The 14,364-nt window shown below is 46.5% G+C and overlaps 4 protein-coding genes across 5 annotated transcripts; all 4 read left to right on the top strand.

The window, feature by feature from the left end:
• The first annotated feature begins 989 nt into the window (after positions 1–989).
• Positions 990–4,523, top strand: LOC123448817 (DEAD-box ATP-dependent RNA helicase 24). The gene is made up of 5 exons (XM_045125837.1): positions 990–1,661; positions 2,332–3,560; positions 3,697–3,733; positions 3,825–4,242; positions 4,340–4,523. Exons 1-5 carry the CDS (start codon positions 1,103–1,105, stop codon positions 4,389–4,391), a joined length of 2,295 nt encoding a protein of 764 aa, XP_044981772.1. The 5' UTR covers positions 990–1,102; the 3' UTR covers positions 4,392–4,523.
• A 1,546-nt stretch (positions 4,524–6,069) lies between these two features.
• Positions 6,070–7,247, top strand: LOC123448816. Its single transcript, XM_045125836.1, has 3 exons — positions 6,070–6,271; positions 6,343–6,387; positions 6,505–7,247. The coding sequence occupies exons 1-3, from the start codon at positions 6,170–6,172 to the stop codon at positions 7,009–7,011; spliced, it is 654 nt and encodes a 217-aa protein (XP_044981771.1). The 5' UTR covers positions 6,070–6,169; the 3' UTR covers positions 7,012–7,247.
• Positions 7,241–9,290, top strand: LOC123448815 (DEAD-box ATP-dependent RNA helicase 24). 2 transcript variants are annotated; one of them, XM_045125835.1, is made up of 2 exons: positions 7,241–7,329; positions 7,986–9,290. In XM_045125835.1, exon 2 carries the CDS (start codon positions 7,988–7,990, stop codon positions 9,194–9,196), a length of 1,209 nt encoding a protein of 402 aa, XP_044981770.1. In that variant the 5' UTR covers positions 7,241–7,329; positions 7,986–7,987; the 3' UTR covers positions 9,197–9,290. The 2 variants fall into 2 exon arrangements, with proteins under 2 accessions (XP_044981770.1, XP_044981769.1); XM_045125834.1 differs by lacking the exon at positions 7,241–7,329 and adding an exon at positions 7,339–7,424.
• Positions 9,291–13,565: 4,275 nt separating this feature from the next.
• On the top strand, positions 13,566–14,011 carry LOC123446556 (stress response protein nst1-like). The gene has a single exon (XM_045123127.1). It carries the CDS (start codon positions 13,566–13,568, stop codon positions 13,992–13,994), a length of 429 nt encoding a protein of 142 aa, XP_044979062.1. The 3' UTR covers positions 13,995–14,011.
• The last annotated feature ends 353 nt before the right edge of the window (positions 14,012–14,364 follow it).

Below are 14,364 nucleotides of genomic sequence, written 5' to 3'. Positions count from 1 at the left end.
TTGGCACGCTCATTGTGAGGGTGCATGCTGATATCAGGATACATGATTCAGAAATTCACAAACATTTCAACAAAAGAATTCAAAAACATTAAAATATTATCACTACATCTCTGAATCACATCCATCACTCAACTCTAATCACAAGATCTATGAAGCATCATCCAATCCACATCCAACACAACATACAAATCTGAAACATCTGAACATCTCAACAACACAAGGCAAACAATCCACATCCAGCACACATATCGGTGACATGCTACTACGCTGCTGAACTACCTACTCCAAGCCACCGTTGTCGTCATGCATGAAGCCACCTCGGGAGGACCGCCATGAACGCCTACAAAGTGCCATGAAAACGGCCCGGGAAACGCCTACGCAGTGCCACTCCTACGTTCTCAGTTCCGAGAGCGCCATAGGGGTGCCCAGCTGCTGCCCGTCGTAGAACGACATGGCATTGATCTCCGCACGGGGCTACATGGTGCGATCGAAGGAGGACCTGCAGAAATGACGCAGTTTGTGTGTGTGTGTGTGTGGTGGGGGGGGGAGGGGATGAGCATGCATATCCGCTGGAGTCGACGCCGGCCACCGCAGTATCTGTAGCCGTTGCCACCGTGCTGCAAATGATGCGACCACCCGCCGCCGTGCCGTCGTGCGTCACCGGCCCCGTCGCCCTCCCAAATCCAACAGCAAGACACAACAACGCGAGTGGACACTCAACTGCGGGAGACAGTGTTGAAATAACGGCTCTGTTTTAGAAAATGGTCGCGACGCGGAAACAGGGACGATCTCGTCCGTCTGATCAACGACAGATCTGACAATCGTCGAGCCGGCGGATGAGTGAGCGCAATCGACATGTCGAAGGTAAGCTTTTCCCTTAAAAAAAAGAAAAGAAAAAGAAACCCAATGAGTGAGATGGCTTGCTCGGAACCGGTGAGTCGGCGAGGCGCCGAGGCCCAAGCCCCGTCCAGTACCCGGCCCACAACACCAGCGACCCAACCAACGGCTCCAGTTCTCTCCGACCCTCCGTGTCCATCGTCTTCCTCCCCGCCTCGCTACACAAACCCTAGCTCGCTCGCCACCTCCACCTTGCACGCCGTCCATGTCGAAGCGACCGAGGCTCGAGGGCTTCAGCATCCCGAGGCCCACCTCATACAGCTTCGAGCGCTCCCAACCCGCGCCGCGCCTCTACGTTCCCGCGGATGACGACCTCGAGGAAATCGCTTTCTCTGACGACGCAGCCGCACCCTCGGACGCCGCGGAGGGCGGCAAGGCGGAGGACGACGAGATCGATCCGCTCGACGCATTCATGGCAGAGATCCAGGAGGAGATCCGCGCGCCTCCCCCGCCGCCCAAGCCCGAGGCACTCCGCCCCGCGGATTCCGACGAGGACGACGACCCCATGGAGAGCTTCCTGCGGGCCAAGAAGGACGCCGGGCTCACGCTTGCCGCCGACGTCATGAACGCCGGGTATAACTCCGACGAGGAGGTGTACGCTGCCGCTAAGGCCGTCGACGCCGGCATGATGGAGTACGACTCCGACGACAACCCAATAGTAGTTGACAAGAGGAAGATAGAGCCCATACCACCGCTGGACCATTCGACCATCGAGTACGAGCCCTTCACCAAGGATTTCTACGAGGAGAAGCCGTCAGTTTCAGGTGAAGTATATCTTACCGTTTGATTGAGCTTGTGTATGGTTAACTGTTAAATTGGCGGCCTGTGTAGATTATACTGTTATAAGCCATTACTTCAGTTTGATCTCACCATATGAAGCCTGACCAGAGGTCTAGATTCTTTGCTCTATTTAGTCAATCAAATGATGAACCAGAATAGTCTATATCAATTGGATGCTGTAAACAAAAATGATGCCCTACAAGGGTCGGTGATCACTATTTTGAATTCCATGCTTATTGTTTGGGTGCTGGCTATTAGTATAGAATGCATCTCTGTTATTTTGAGATGGCAAGCACCGGCTCATCACTTCTTTACACAATCACCAGTTTGCAGTTACCCTCCCTGAGACAGCAGTTGGAGAGCCATAATTTACACAATCACTTCGATTGCTAGTCTTGAGTAACTGAAACATTTCTGTTGTACATCTGGTGTCTCGTTCCCCTTCTGCTGACATTGCTAAATAATTAGTGTAATGAAGTCTCTCTATGTTACAAGCCATTGCAACTGAAATCTTGCAAGTACTTGTACATGTTTGTGTGATCTAGCATGATGTAACTTGATTATAACTTTTGCTGGTTGTTCTTGCTCATTGTTTATGGTTTGGCAATTCCTACTTGAAGGCATTTATTGAATTTCTCTATTTGTCTCTTGTAGGGATGAGTGTGGAAGAGGTGGCTGATTACATGAAAAGTTTGGCAATCCGGGTTTCAGGCTTTGATGTGCCCAGGCCTGTTAAAAACTTTGAGGATTGTGGGTTTCCTGTTCCATTGATGAATGCCATTGCCAAGCAGGGTTATGAAAAGCCGACAACAATTCAGTGCCAGGCTTTACCTATTGTCCTTTCAGGTAGAGATATCATTGGTATTGCGAAAACTGGTTCAGGCAAGACTGCAGCATTTGTGCTCCCTATGATTGTTCATATTATGGATCAGCCTGAACTTCAGAAGGAAGAAGGTCCAATAGGAGTCATATGTGCTCCAACAAGAGAATTGGCACATCAGATATATCTCGAAGCTAAGAAGTTTGCAAAGCCTTACAACCTTCAAGTTGCTGCTGTTTATGGTGGTGTTTCCAAGTTTGAACAGTTTAAAGAACTGAAATCAGGCTGTGAAATAGTCGTTGCTACCCCAGGGAGACTGATAGACTTGCTTAAGATGAAGGCACTGAGGATGTTTCGGGCGACTTATTTGGTTCTTGATGAAGCTGATCGCATGTTTGATCTTGGGTTCGAGCCTCAGATACGATCCATTGTTGGTCAAATTAGACCAGACCGACAAACCTTGCTTTTTTCTGCAACAATGCCATACAAAGTGGAACGATTGGCTAGAGAAATTTTGACTGACCCTATTCGAGTCACAGTTGGCCAAGTTGGCAGTGCTAATGAAGACATTAAACAAGTTGTGAATGTACTCCCTTCTGATGCTGAGAAAATGCCATGGCTTCTCGAGAAAATGCCTGGTATGATTGATGATGGAGATGTGCTTGTATTTGCAACTAAGAAGGCTCGAGTCGATGAGGTTGAGAACCAGTTGAATCAGCATGGATTCAAAGTTGCAGCACTTCATGGTGACAAGGATCAAGCATCACGAATGGAGACACTGCAGAAGTTCAAGTCTGGGATTTATCATGTTCTTGTTGCAACTGATGTTGCTGCACGTGGTCTGGACATAAAGTCAATTAAAACAGTTGTCAACTTTGATATTGCAAAAGAAATGGATATGCATATTCACCGCATTGGAAGAACTGGCCGAGCCGGTGATAAAGATGGCACAGCATATACTCTTATTACACAGAAAGAATCACGATTTGCAGGTGAATTGGTTCATAGTTTAATTGCTGCTGGTCAAGATGTGCCCAACGAACTTATGGACCTGGCAATGAAGGTGGGTTCCTACTAACTTATTTGCGAATTTTGCGTGTTCTTTCAGCTGCTAAAATACATACTATTGTTATAGTTTGCCTAGTCATTCTACGACGAGCACAACCCCTTTTCTAAACCGACTGTTGTTTGAATTCCAGGATGGCAGGTTCAGAGCTAACCGTGACTCCAGAAAAGGTTTGTCCTGTTTGTTTAGTTATACACGATGTGATATAGATGCATCCTTCTGGAAACTGATTATACTAACGAAATAATTATGCTTGATCAGGTGGGAAGAAAGGTGGCAAAGGAAAGGGTGGTGGTGGGGGCGGTGGCGGGGGTGGTGGTGCACGTGGGCGTGGGCGTGGCATACGTGGAGTTGATTTTGGCCTTGGCATTGGCTATGGTTCTGAATCAGGGCCACAAGTACCTGCTCCAAGATCTGCCACTGTAAACACGTTGAAGACGGGGATGATGCAAAATTTTAAGAGCAGCTTTGTCTCGGCGTCTTCGAGTGCGCCAAGCAACAGTACACCTTCGAGGGGCACACCTTCTTTTGTAAAACCCGCACTTCGTGGTTTTGTTTCTGGTGGCACCATAGGTGGGGATTCAGGTGCAGCACGGCCGGCACCGGTGGTGCCCTCATTTGTTCCTGCATCCAGGCCAGCAGGAAACACTAACGAAAACGGGAAAACATACCCTGAAAGGTATGTGGCTCGCGATAAGTCATCGCGGAATAATAGTATTTTGCCACGCTCTGTATTCAGCTTACTAACAACCATTCAAAATTCCTGTGTATTGCAGCTCGAGGGATCAACGGAGGGAGAGAAAGCGGCCATCGGGTTGGGATCGCTAGTAGGGTTTTGAACTCCAACTGTACCAACATTGTCTGCAGTTTTGTTTTGTTACCTTCACAGAACATATTGTTGTAGATTGTAGATTACATGATGTGAATGATATATTGCTGTTCGCCTGTTCCTACACCCAACTGAATTGTCTATTCTTTTTCTGTCCCTATATATATTTGCTGCCAGCGTTCTTACGTTCGTCGTATCAAAAGGTGGAGATCAGATTTGGTTTTGAGACACTTCATCTCTTGCCTAAGTTTAGGCACACTAGTGTCATCACGAAAAGTATGTCAATCTCCTGAGTCCGCAACAAATTACATATCATTTCTTATGAAATCAGGGGAGAGATGCTGGGGAAATGTAGTTCAAATAAGCCATCCGAAATGAGGAATCATGGGCTGTTGTTCTATTTTATTTTATCTGGTGCATGCTTGTTGTTGGAGACGTGAAATGGTGTCTAGGTTTAAAGCTTATAGTCAGGTGCCTAATCATGCACGAACCATTTTCTTAAGAGGTTATATCACGAACCACATTTGATTTAGATAGAGTGCATGACGTAATGTACTCGAGAAAAGTACAAAACAAACCTTAAACTTGTAGACATAAACTGAATCAAATCCTGAATGTTGATTCCTAAAAATTGGCACTCTAAACTTATTAATCCTGGTCTATTTTGATCTTTAAGAGTGTTTAACTTGTACTCCCTTCGTAAACTAATATAAAAACGTTTAAATCACTATTTTAATTATCTAAATATTTTTATATTAGTTTACGAAGGGGTACTATTCATTAAGTCGGGCTGGGCCATTAGTGCAGTACCTCGCGTGGCTCATGCATGGCTGTAGGTTCGCTTGCTCTGTCCTGTTTTTTTTCTTTTATTTTCCTCCTTTTCCTTTAGCTTTTCATTGTTTTTTCATCAGTTTTCTTTTTTTATTCGTTATACTTTATGTTTTCACTGTTTTTTTTCTTTGTTACATTTTTGGTTTTCTTTTTGCTTCTTTCTTGATTTTCTTTGTATTTTTTCTTTGCCAGTTTTAGTTAGTTTTGTCTTTTGAGAGATGCCTATCTTTTCTCAGGATACAATGTATGTTTCTAGCGCATGCGTGTAATATTTCTGAATAAATTTGGACATTTTTCAAATATGTTATGTATTTTTTTATATCCATGTTTTTAGCACTTCTTTGGATACACGGTAACATTTTTTGAAATACACGCTGTACATTTCTTAAAGACAATAAAACGTATTTTTAAACTTTCCTAAAATAGTTCCTAGAAAAAATTCCCTAAAAACCTTATATTTAATACACTTTGGACAATTTTCAAATACATTATGCAAATTTCAAAAAAATTACACGTTTTCAGCACTTTTTTGAATGTACAGTAACGTTTTCGGAAATACACGTTGTGCATTTCTTAAGGACAATAAAACGTATTTTAAAACTTCCCTAAAATAGTTCCTACTCATAATATTTGTTGTTGGAGAGAACTAGTCTAATTCTTCCCGACAACAAGTATTTAGGAACAGAGGAAGTAGAAAAACTTCCGGAAAAGCCTTATTTTTTAATACACTTTGGACAATTTTCAACTGGTGGGCTGGGCGATCCAGCCCGTAAGCTTCCGTAATTGCCCGTTGCTTCTGGGTTGTTCTCGCGGTGGTCTCGAGGGGGCAGAAGATGAGGCACTGACGTGCGGGGACAGGTTACTCCACGCCACGGTGCGGCTCTCCTTCTCTTCCATCCCCATTTGCGCACCTCACCTTTCGTCCGTTCCGTCCGTGAGAGCGGCGATGACGAAGCCGGCCGATCGGCCACGGTTGACGATGGAGGACTACGTCCTCTTCTTCACCACCCGCAGCGGTCGAGGCCTCACCGTCGACCAACTCAACCAGGTCGGCAGATCCCTCCTCCATCTCCCTCTCCGCCGCCCTCCTTCCCTTAACTTCTCCTGTTCGCGTCGCAGATCCTCTTCATGCACGGCTTCAAGAAGTTCCACAACTCGAACAAGGTACCTCGCGCCCTCCACACCCCCAAATCCTCTCCCCTCTGCCGGATAACTCCGCTCCCTCACCTGAGAGCATCAGAGCAAGCTAACGATCATCTCCCGTGCATTTGTTGATCGCAGCCGGTGATCGTCGACGCGCTCAACTCGCTCGAGCCACTGCGCCCGCGCCGCTCCACCGTCAGCATCAACGCCGTCGCGCCCCCGCCGGGCGCCGCGGGCCCCTCCGCGGCCGTGCTCTCCACGGAGGCCGTAAAGCGCGACATCCAGGACCTCGGCTGGGGCGAGTGCCCCGTCGGCTCCGTCCTCTCCATCCACGCCGGGTCCGCCGCCTCCTCCCCTGTGCCGCTCGCCACCATCCACCCGGGCTCCGCCGCCTCCTCCCCCATGCCGCTCGCCGCCGTCGTCCAGGGCGCCTCCCCTCCGAGCACACTCGGCGCCTCTTCCAGCCTGCCTTCCGCGGCGCCCGGCGTGGAGGGGAACAGGAAGCGGGTACTGAGGGGCCAGGGGAAGGCGGCGACCAAGAAGAAGGAGAGGCGCATGAGGGAGCTGCTCAAGCTCCCGTCCATCGAGGTCCAGGATATGCCCGCCGCCGCCCAGAGCAGCGGCAGCATTGCCTCTGCTGTGTGATCCGTAGCACGGTTGAAGCAGCATGGAACTGACGGTTGATCTGGGTGTGCTTTGTTCTTGGCTGCTTTTGCTTCGGTGGTGATCTGCAGTAGTAGTAGTAAATTAATTTTACTGGTTTGTGTTAATGATCAGAACTGTGTTGCCTGTTCAGTTAACCGCGTTGATATGCGTATGTATTTGGGACGAGATGCGTTTTGTTTCGTGCTGTTTTGATAATCCTGTGGTTGCTGGTTTGAGGGAGTTTTCGTCGCTCTGAATGGTCGGGTTCAATTCAGAGTTAAAGATCCAATCCCCTGGCACCCGATGTCTGCGTATTTGGTGGGTAAATCTGTCCAAGCCATCGTCAGAAGCTAGATTATACTGTTATAAGCCATTACTTCAGTTTGATCTCACCATATGAAGCCTGATCAGAGGTCTAGATTCTTTGCTCTATTTAGTCAATCAAATGATGAACCAGAATAGTCTATATCAATTGGATGCTGTAAACAAAAATGATGCCCTACAAGGGTCGGTGATCACTATTTTGAATTCCATGCTTATTGTTTGGGTGTTGGCTATTAGTATAGAATGCATCTCTGTTATTTTGAGATGGCAAGCACCGGCTCATCACTTCTTTACACAATCACCAGTTTGCAGTTACCCTCCCTGAGACAGCAGTTGGAGAGCCATAATATTGCTTCCTTTTTCAGCGCGGTATTCACTTCGATTGCTAGTCTTGAGTAAATGAAACATTTCTGTTGTACATCTGGTGTCTCGTTCCCCTTCTGCTGACATTGCTAAATAATTAGTGTAATGAAGTCTCTCTATGTTACAAGCCATTGCAACTGAAATCTTGCAAGTACTTGTACATGTTTGTGTGATCTAGCATGATGTAACTTGATTATAACTTTTGCTGGTTGTTCTTGCTCATTGTTTATGGTTTGGCAATTCCTACTTGAAGGCATTTATTGAATTTCTCTATTTGTGTCTTGTAGGGATGAGTGTGGAAGAGGTGGCTGATTATATGAAAAGTTTGGCAATCCGGGTTTCAGGCTTTGATGTGCCCAGGCCAGTTAAAAACTTTGAGGATTGTGGGTTTCCTGTTCCATTAATGAATGCCATTGCCAAGCAGGGTTATGAAAAGCCGACAACAATTCAGTGCCAGGCTTTACCTATTGTCCTTTCAGGTAGAGATATCATTGGTATTGCGAAAACTGGTTCAGGCAAGACTGCAGCATTTGTGCTCCCTATGATTGTTCACATTATGGATCAGCCTGAACTTCAGAAGGAAGAAGGTCCAATAGGAGTCATATGTGCTCCAACAAGAGAATTGGCACATCAGATATATCTCGAAGCTAAGAAGTTTGCAAAGCCTTACAACCTTCAAGTTGCTGCTGTTTATGGTGGTGTTTCCAAGTTTGAACAGTTTAAAGAACTGAAATCAGGCTGTGAAATAGTCGTTGCTACCCCAGGGAGACTGATAGACTTGCTTAAGATGAAGGCACTGAGGATGTTTAGGGCGACTTATTCGGTTCTTGATGAAGCTGATCGCATGTTTGATCTTGGGTTCGAGCCTCAGATACGATCCATTGTTGGTCAAATTAGACCAGACCGACAAACCTTGCTTTTTTCTGCAACAATGCCATACAAAGTGGAACGATTGGCTAGAGAAATTTTGACTGACCTTATTCGAGTCACAGTTGGCCAAGTTGGCAGTGCTAATGAAGACATTAAACAAGTTGTGAATGTACTCCCTTCTGATGCTGAGAAAATGCCATGGCTTCTCGAGAAAATGCCTGGTATGATTGATGATGGAGATGTGCTTGTATTTGCAACTAAGAAGGCTCGAGTCGATGAGGTTGAGAACCAGTTGAATCAGCATGGATTCAAAGTTGCAGCACTTCATGGTGACAAGGATCAAGCATCTCGAATGGAGACACTGCAGAAGTTCAAGTCTGGGATTTATCATGTTCTTGTTGCAACTGATGTTGCTGCACGTGGTCTGGACATAAAGTCAATTAAAACAGTTGTCAACTTTGATATTGCAAAAGAAATGGATATGCATATTCACCGCATTGGAAGAACTGGCCGAGCCGGTGATAAAGATGGCACAGCATATACTCTTATTACACAGAAAGAATCACGATTTGCAGGTGAATTGGTTCATAGTTTAATTGCTGCTGGTCAAGATGTGCCCAACGAGTAGTAGTAGTAGTAAATTAATTTTACTGGTTTGTGTTAATGATCAGAACTGTGTTGCCTGTTCAGTTAACCGCGTTGATACGCGTATGTATTTGGGACGAGATGCGTTTTGTTTCGTGCTGTTTTGATAATCCTGTGGTTGCTGGTTTGAGGGAGTTTTCGACGCTCTGAATCTTGTTGGTGGCCCGGTTAAGTTCAGAGTTAAAGCTCCAATCCGCTGGCACCCGATGTCTGCGTATTTGGTGGGTAAATCCGTCCAAGCCATCGTCAGAAGTTGAGAACCAAAGGAAAGGATGGGAGGGACACTTTTGACGAGTCTTTGGCCGGGCCTTCCAAGTTTGCAAAGGGAGGAGGATCAACTCGAACTTGCTTCCAAGGATCAGACCGGACCTGATCGGATTGAAAGCAAAAGAGAAATGAAACAGAGTCGTGCCTTTGGTTTGTCTGCTTGTGCAGGGGCAAAATTGACAAAAATGACCCTTGGGAGGAAAGAACTCACGAAGTGACCCATGAGGAAAAATATGTCACCCGGCTGACCCTTTTGTGTGGCGCCCGACACCTAGGCGCCACACTACACTGTGTGATGCCTAGCCGTTCGGCGCCACACCCCCCGACCACCTGGCAGAGAGGGCCCACCCCCCAGGCCGTGTGACGCCTAAGCCTCAGGCGTCACACATTGTAATGTGTGGCGTCGAACGCTTAGACGCCACACATTGACTTAACAGGTCACGGGCCATCCCCCTCCCCACCCCCTCCTCATTCCCCTCCCCCAGCCCCCTCTCCCAGCCACTGGCCCCTCCCTCAAATCCTTCTCTAAATCATCAAATATGAAGGTTTGGACCAGGCATTTGTTGTCCAATCACTCCCTTAAGGTAATCCCCACCTCTCCCCTCATTCTCATCCAAAGAAAAATCTTTTGTGGTCTTTTTTTTTTTTAAATTTGAGGAAACCCTAGTTTTTCATGAAATGTGGGATGTATATGATATTGTTGTATTTGTATGTATGTTAGGATAAGGGGTATGATGGGGTTAGGCTTAGGGTTGTTTGGATGTTTGCATTATGGTTGTTTTAGGGTTAGGCTAGGGTTAGGCTATGGTTAGGCTAGGGTTAGGGATGTTTGGTTGTGTTAGGGTTAGGGTTATGGTTGTTTGGAAGTTAGGCTAGAGTTATTGTAGTTGTATGATTGCTTATAAAAAAAGTTCTATGTTTTGTTGTTTAGGGATGGGAAGAACATGTGTTTATGTTCATCACGTGGACAAGGATGCCTTTTTAAAAGGCAATATTGATCCGGACCCGGATGAGCTTGACATGGTGTTCGATTTGTGTCCTAGCTATGGTGAATTGTTGGAACAAGTCCGAAAGGATTTGAATTGGATGGACCCTAGTGATGTAGTTGAGTTTGATGGTACGCATAATGTGGGATTCGGAATGCACATTCGTTGGAAGACCATGCGTGTCAACTCCGAGCAACGTTGCCTTGCATACAAGGATACGGTGGCCGAATCACTAGACAAGGCTCTAGAGTTATTTGCCATCAAAACAAATGTTCCTAACTTGTTGGATTTGAACCGGGTTGCCTCTCCGATTGTTGAAGCTATTCCTGCACCCATCAATGAAGAGGCCAACATTGAACCTCTTTCTTGTGTCGATGAGGCCAACGAAGAGGTCAACATTGAACATGAACCATTGGTAGAGGCTAATGATGAGCACGATGATGATGAGAATGATGGTAAAGTTCTTCATGACAACAATCTTGGTGATTTGGACAAATATAATTTGCAAGAGACAATGGATCATTCTATTCCGTACTCACGTGGCTATGCCTCTGAGTCTGACGATGAGGGTCCCGATGAAGAAGTTGATGAGGAAGGGTTCACGGCAAAGGAGGCTGAAGCTTTCACGAAGGTATTAAAGCGTGATCACCGGACACCATTGTTCGAGGATCTTAGCCTTACGGATGAAGCCGTGGTTGACGGAGGCGAAGGCATATTGTTTGGAGTTAGGCCACCTTCTCATCGGGACACACATGGGAAGAATATTATTTTGCCTGGGTCAAAGTTCGAAACATTCTTTGAGCTGAAGATGTGGTTGGATGAATATTCTGTTACGCATTATAGGCCACACAAAGTTGTTCATTCAAACATGAAGCTGCGTTACACGGTTGCATGTGAGGATAGAGGGTGTCCATGGATTGTCCGTGCAAGACCATGGAAAGGAGGGTCAGGATGGAACATTGTCAGTTGTATGCCTCACATGTGTTGAGGCAAGAGGGTTGATGGTGCCCTTTTGTCGCAAAACCATAGACAACTCACCTCCGAGTTCATCGTTTATAGGCTTTCCAACTCCATCTCCTCTCTTCCTACAATGAGCATAAAAAGCGTACAAGACCTTGTGAAAGCCCTCTTTCACTACGAGGTGAAATATGGTAAGGCATGGAAAGCAAAGCAAGCCGCATTCAAGATGTTGTATGGTGATTGGGAGGAAGCATACAACCGCATACCTAGGTTGTTGGGAGCTATTGCCCACACTAACCCGGGCATGGTTCATGTGGTCGAGCCGTATGGGGAGAAAACAAGGATTCTCAATGGAAATAGGGTCTGCGTATTTGGTCGTGCATTTTGGGCATTTGAGCAATGTGTGAGGGCTTTCCAGCACTGTCGTCCTGTCATCTCCATCGATGGCACGTTTTTGACCGGACAATTCAAGGGCACTTTGTTGGTTGCAATAGCAAGTGATGCCAATAACCGGTTGATGCCTTTGGCTTTTGCTTTGGTTGAGGCAAAGAACAATGTTAACTGGGAATGGTTCTTGCATATTTTGAGAACCAAAGTATTACCGTTTGAGAGGGAAATATGTGTCATATCGGATCGCCATCAAGGCATACTTAACGCGGTTGACATTGTCATTCCCGGCCATGCTCCTTTGCATCATCGATGGTGCATGAGGCATTTCTGTGCAAACTTCTACCGGGCATGTGGTAGCAAAGAGTTGGCGGATGATCTTCAAGATTGCTGTCAGGCATTTTCGGACAAACGATTTGCAAGATTGTACAATGCTTTGCTTGTAAACAAAAAACTTGATGCAGGTGGGCTTGAGTTTCTGAACAGGCACATTGAACTTCGGGCCAAGTGGGCGCGAGCTTATGACGAAGATGGCCGAAGATATGGTCAAATGACAAGTAACATGGCAGAATGCTTCAACCGGGTGTTGAAGGGTGTCCGTGCGTTGCCGGTGACGGCAATAGTTCAATACACATTCGGCAACTTGAGAGCATACTTTCTAAAGTACTCGCAAGAAACAGATGATCAGATTGCGGGAGAGAACAAGAAAAAGTACAAGTACCAGTTTCCACCAAAGGTTGACAAATGGATGGTATTTCAATCACCGAAGGCTGACTCCCAAACGGCTACCCTGTACAACAATGAGGATTGGACATACCAAGTGAATGAGCCCGGAGGAACGACAAACGATGGCCAGCAACACGGAAACAGGGCGTTCAAGGTATCTTTATCCTTGTGTGATTGCTCTTGTGGGAGGCCAAGGTTGCTTCATCTCGCATGCTCGCATTTGTACACGGCAGCTCGCAGTAGGAATGTGTACGTCAACCATCCACTAACCGTGAGGGAGTCCAAGTTCTCGATCATGACCACGAAGCATACATGGGCTCCTAGATTTGAACCATACTTTGACCAATCACAATGGCCGGAGTATCATGGATTACAACTATGGCCCGACCCAGAATAGAATATTGTGAAACTGAGAAGACGAAAGACAAAGCGTTTTAGAGGAGACATGGATGGATGGGGCCATGGTGGTGGCAGAGAAATGGGGAACAACCAATTCCATGAGCCTAGTGAGAGATCACATTGTGGAGAGTGCGGTGTAACAGGGCACAACACAAGAAGGTGTACGACGCGAAAGAAGAAGTCCAAAAACAATGATTCCAGGTCAAGCCAACCAAGTCCTAGCCAACCAAGTTCAAGCCAACAAGGGACGGGTCAAGGAAGCACGAGCCAACAAGGGACGGGTCAAGCAAGCACAACCCAACAAGTTCCTACTCAACATGTTCCTAGCCGACTTGGGCTTACTAGAGGACGTGGTGCTAGAGGCAGTGGTGGTGGTAGAGGCAGGGGTGCTGCTAGAGGCAGGGTGGGATAGGTCGTGGTGGTGCTAGAGGCAGGGGTGGGATAGGTGGTGGTGCTGCTAGAGGCAGTGGTGGGATAGGTGGTGGGCTTACTAGGATTGGTATGCGTGGATACCTACGAGGACCATTTCCGTATGTCACATATTTGACTTATCTTTATCATGTTGTTTTTCATGCTCCTTTGTGTGTTATTTTACTAACTATGAGCTTTGATGCCTGTTTTGTAGGTATGGCCGCTTCTCAACCCAACAAGGCAAAAGCGGAGTGGGGGGAGGAGAAGGATGCAGCCAGTGAGGAGCAGCGGTTGATGGAGAGGGCTGCAAAGAAGTTGAGAGAGGAGGATGCAGCCGAAGCGCGAAAGAAGAAGGATGAGGAGCATAAGGCAAGGATGGATGAGCAGTGGCAAATGGAACTTGAGCGCCGGAGATATGAGGCTAGGATAAAGGAGAATGACAGGAAGACGCTAAAGAAATGTAAAAAAGAATATGAAGCTAACTTTAAGAAGATGATGGCAGAGGGCGCAGCAAAGAGAGAGTGGGAGCATCAACGCTTCACGGAGAGGGTTAAGGAAGAGGCTTCAAAAATGCGCAAAAGGGAAGAGGAAGAGGAAGAAGAGAGGAAGAAGAAGAAGGGAAAGGGGCCTTGCTCGACCCAATAGAGCCGGATGCTTCTATTCTCATGCGCGCTTTCATCTTCGAACCTATGTGTTGTTGAACCCTATGTGTTGTTGAACCTTGTTCGCTTGCGCGCTTTCTTAGTATGAAACTCCACTATGTATGCACTTTTGGACGTATGTTCTTTAAGAACCCTATGTATGTTTGAACTCCACCCTCTTTGTGTTGTATGTTTTAACTCTAGTATTATTGTGTTGTATATTTGTGCATATTTGTGATGTATATTTGAACTCCTCCACCACTATGTGCTGCAGTTTTCAGCATGCCAGAATGTGTGGCGTCTAAGCCTTGGACGTTGCACATGTGTGACGCCTAAGGCTTAGGCGGCACACATGTGAAACAGAGTAACAGAAA

Source organism: Hordeum vulgare, chromosome 4H, assembly GCF_904849725.1.
Source record: "Hordeum vulgare subsp. vulgare chromosome 4H, MorexV3_pseudomolecules_assembly, whole genome shotgun sequence".
NCBI classification, from domain to species: domain Eukaryota; kingdom Viridiplantae; phylum Streptophyta; class Magnoliopsida; order Poales; family Poaceae; genus Hordeum; species Hordeum vulgare.
Note: the sequence above shows the minus strand (reverse complement) of the source record. Positions and strands in the feature narration are given on the sequence as shown.

Excerpts from the sequence above, each read along its gene's own strand:
- LOC123448817 (XM_045125837.1), top strand. The coding sequence starts at position 1,103 with ATGTCGAAGCGACCGAGGCTCGAGGGCTTCAGCATCCCGAGGCCCACC. Across the intron at positions 1,662-2,331 it reads GGAGAAGCCGTCAGTTTCAG|GGATGAGTGTGGAAGAGGTG; the intron begins GTGAAGTATATC and ends TGTCTCTTGTAG. Across the intron at positions 4,243-4,339 it reads GGGAAAACATACCCTGAAAG|CTCGAGGGATCAACGGAGGG; the intron begins GTATGTGGCTCG and ends TGTGTATTGCAG.
- LOC123448816 (XM_045125836.1), top strand. The coding sequence starts at position 6,170 with ATGACGAAGCCGGCCGATCGGCCACGGTTGACGATGGAGGACTACGTC. Across the intron at positions 6,272-6,342 it reads CCGTCGACCAACTCAACCAG|ATCCTCTTCATGCACGGCTT; the intron begins GTCGGCAGATCC and ends TTCGCGTCGCAG. Across the intron at positions 6,388-6,504 it reads AGTTCCACAACTCGAACAAG|CCGGTGATCGTCGACGCGCT; the intron begins GTACCTCGCGCC and ends TGTTGATCGCAG.
- LOC123448815 (XM_045125835.1), top strand. The coding sequence starts at position 7,988 with ATGAGTGTGGAAGAGGTGGCTGATTATATGAAAAGTTTGGCAATCCGG.
- LOC123446556 (XM_045123127.1), top strand. The coding sequence starts at position 13,566 with ATGGCCGCTTCTCAACCCAACAAGGCAAAAGCGGAGTGGGGGGAGGAG.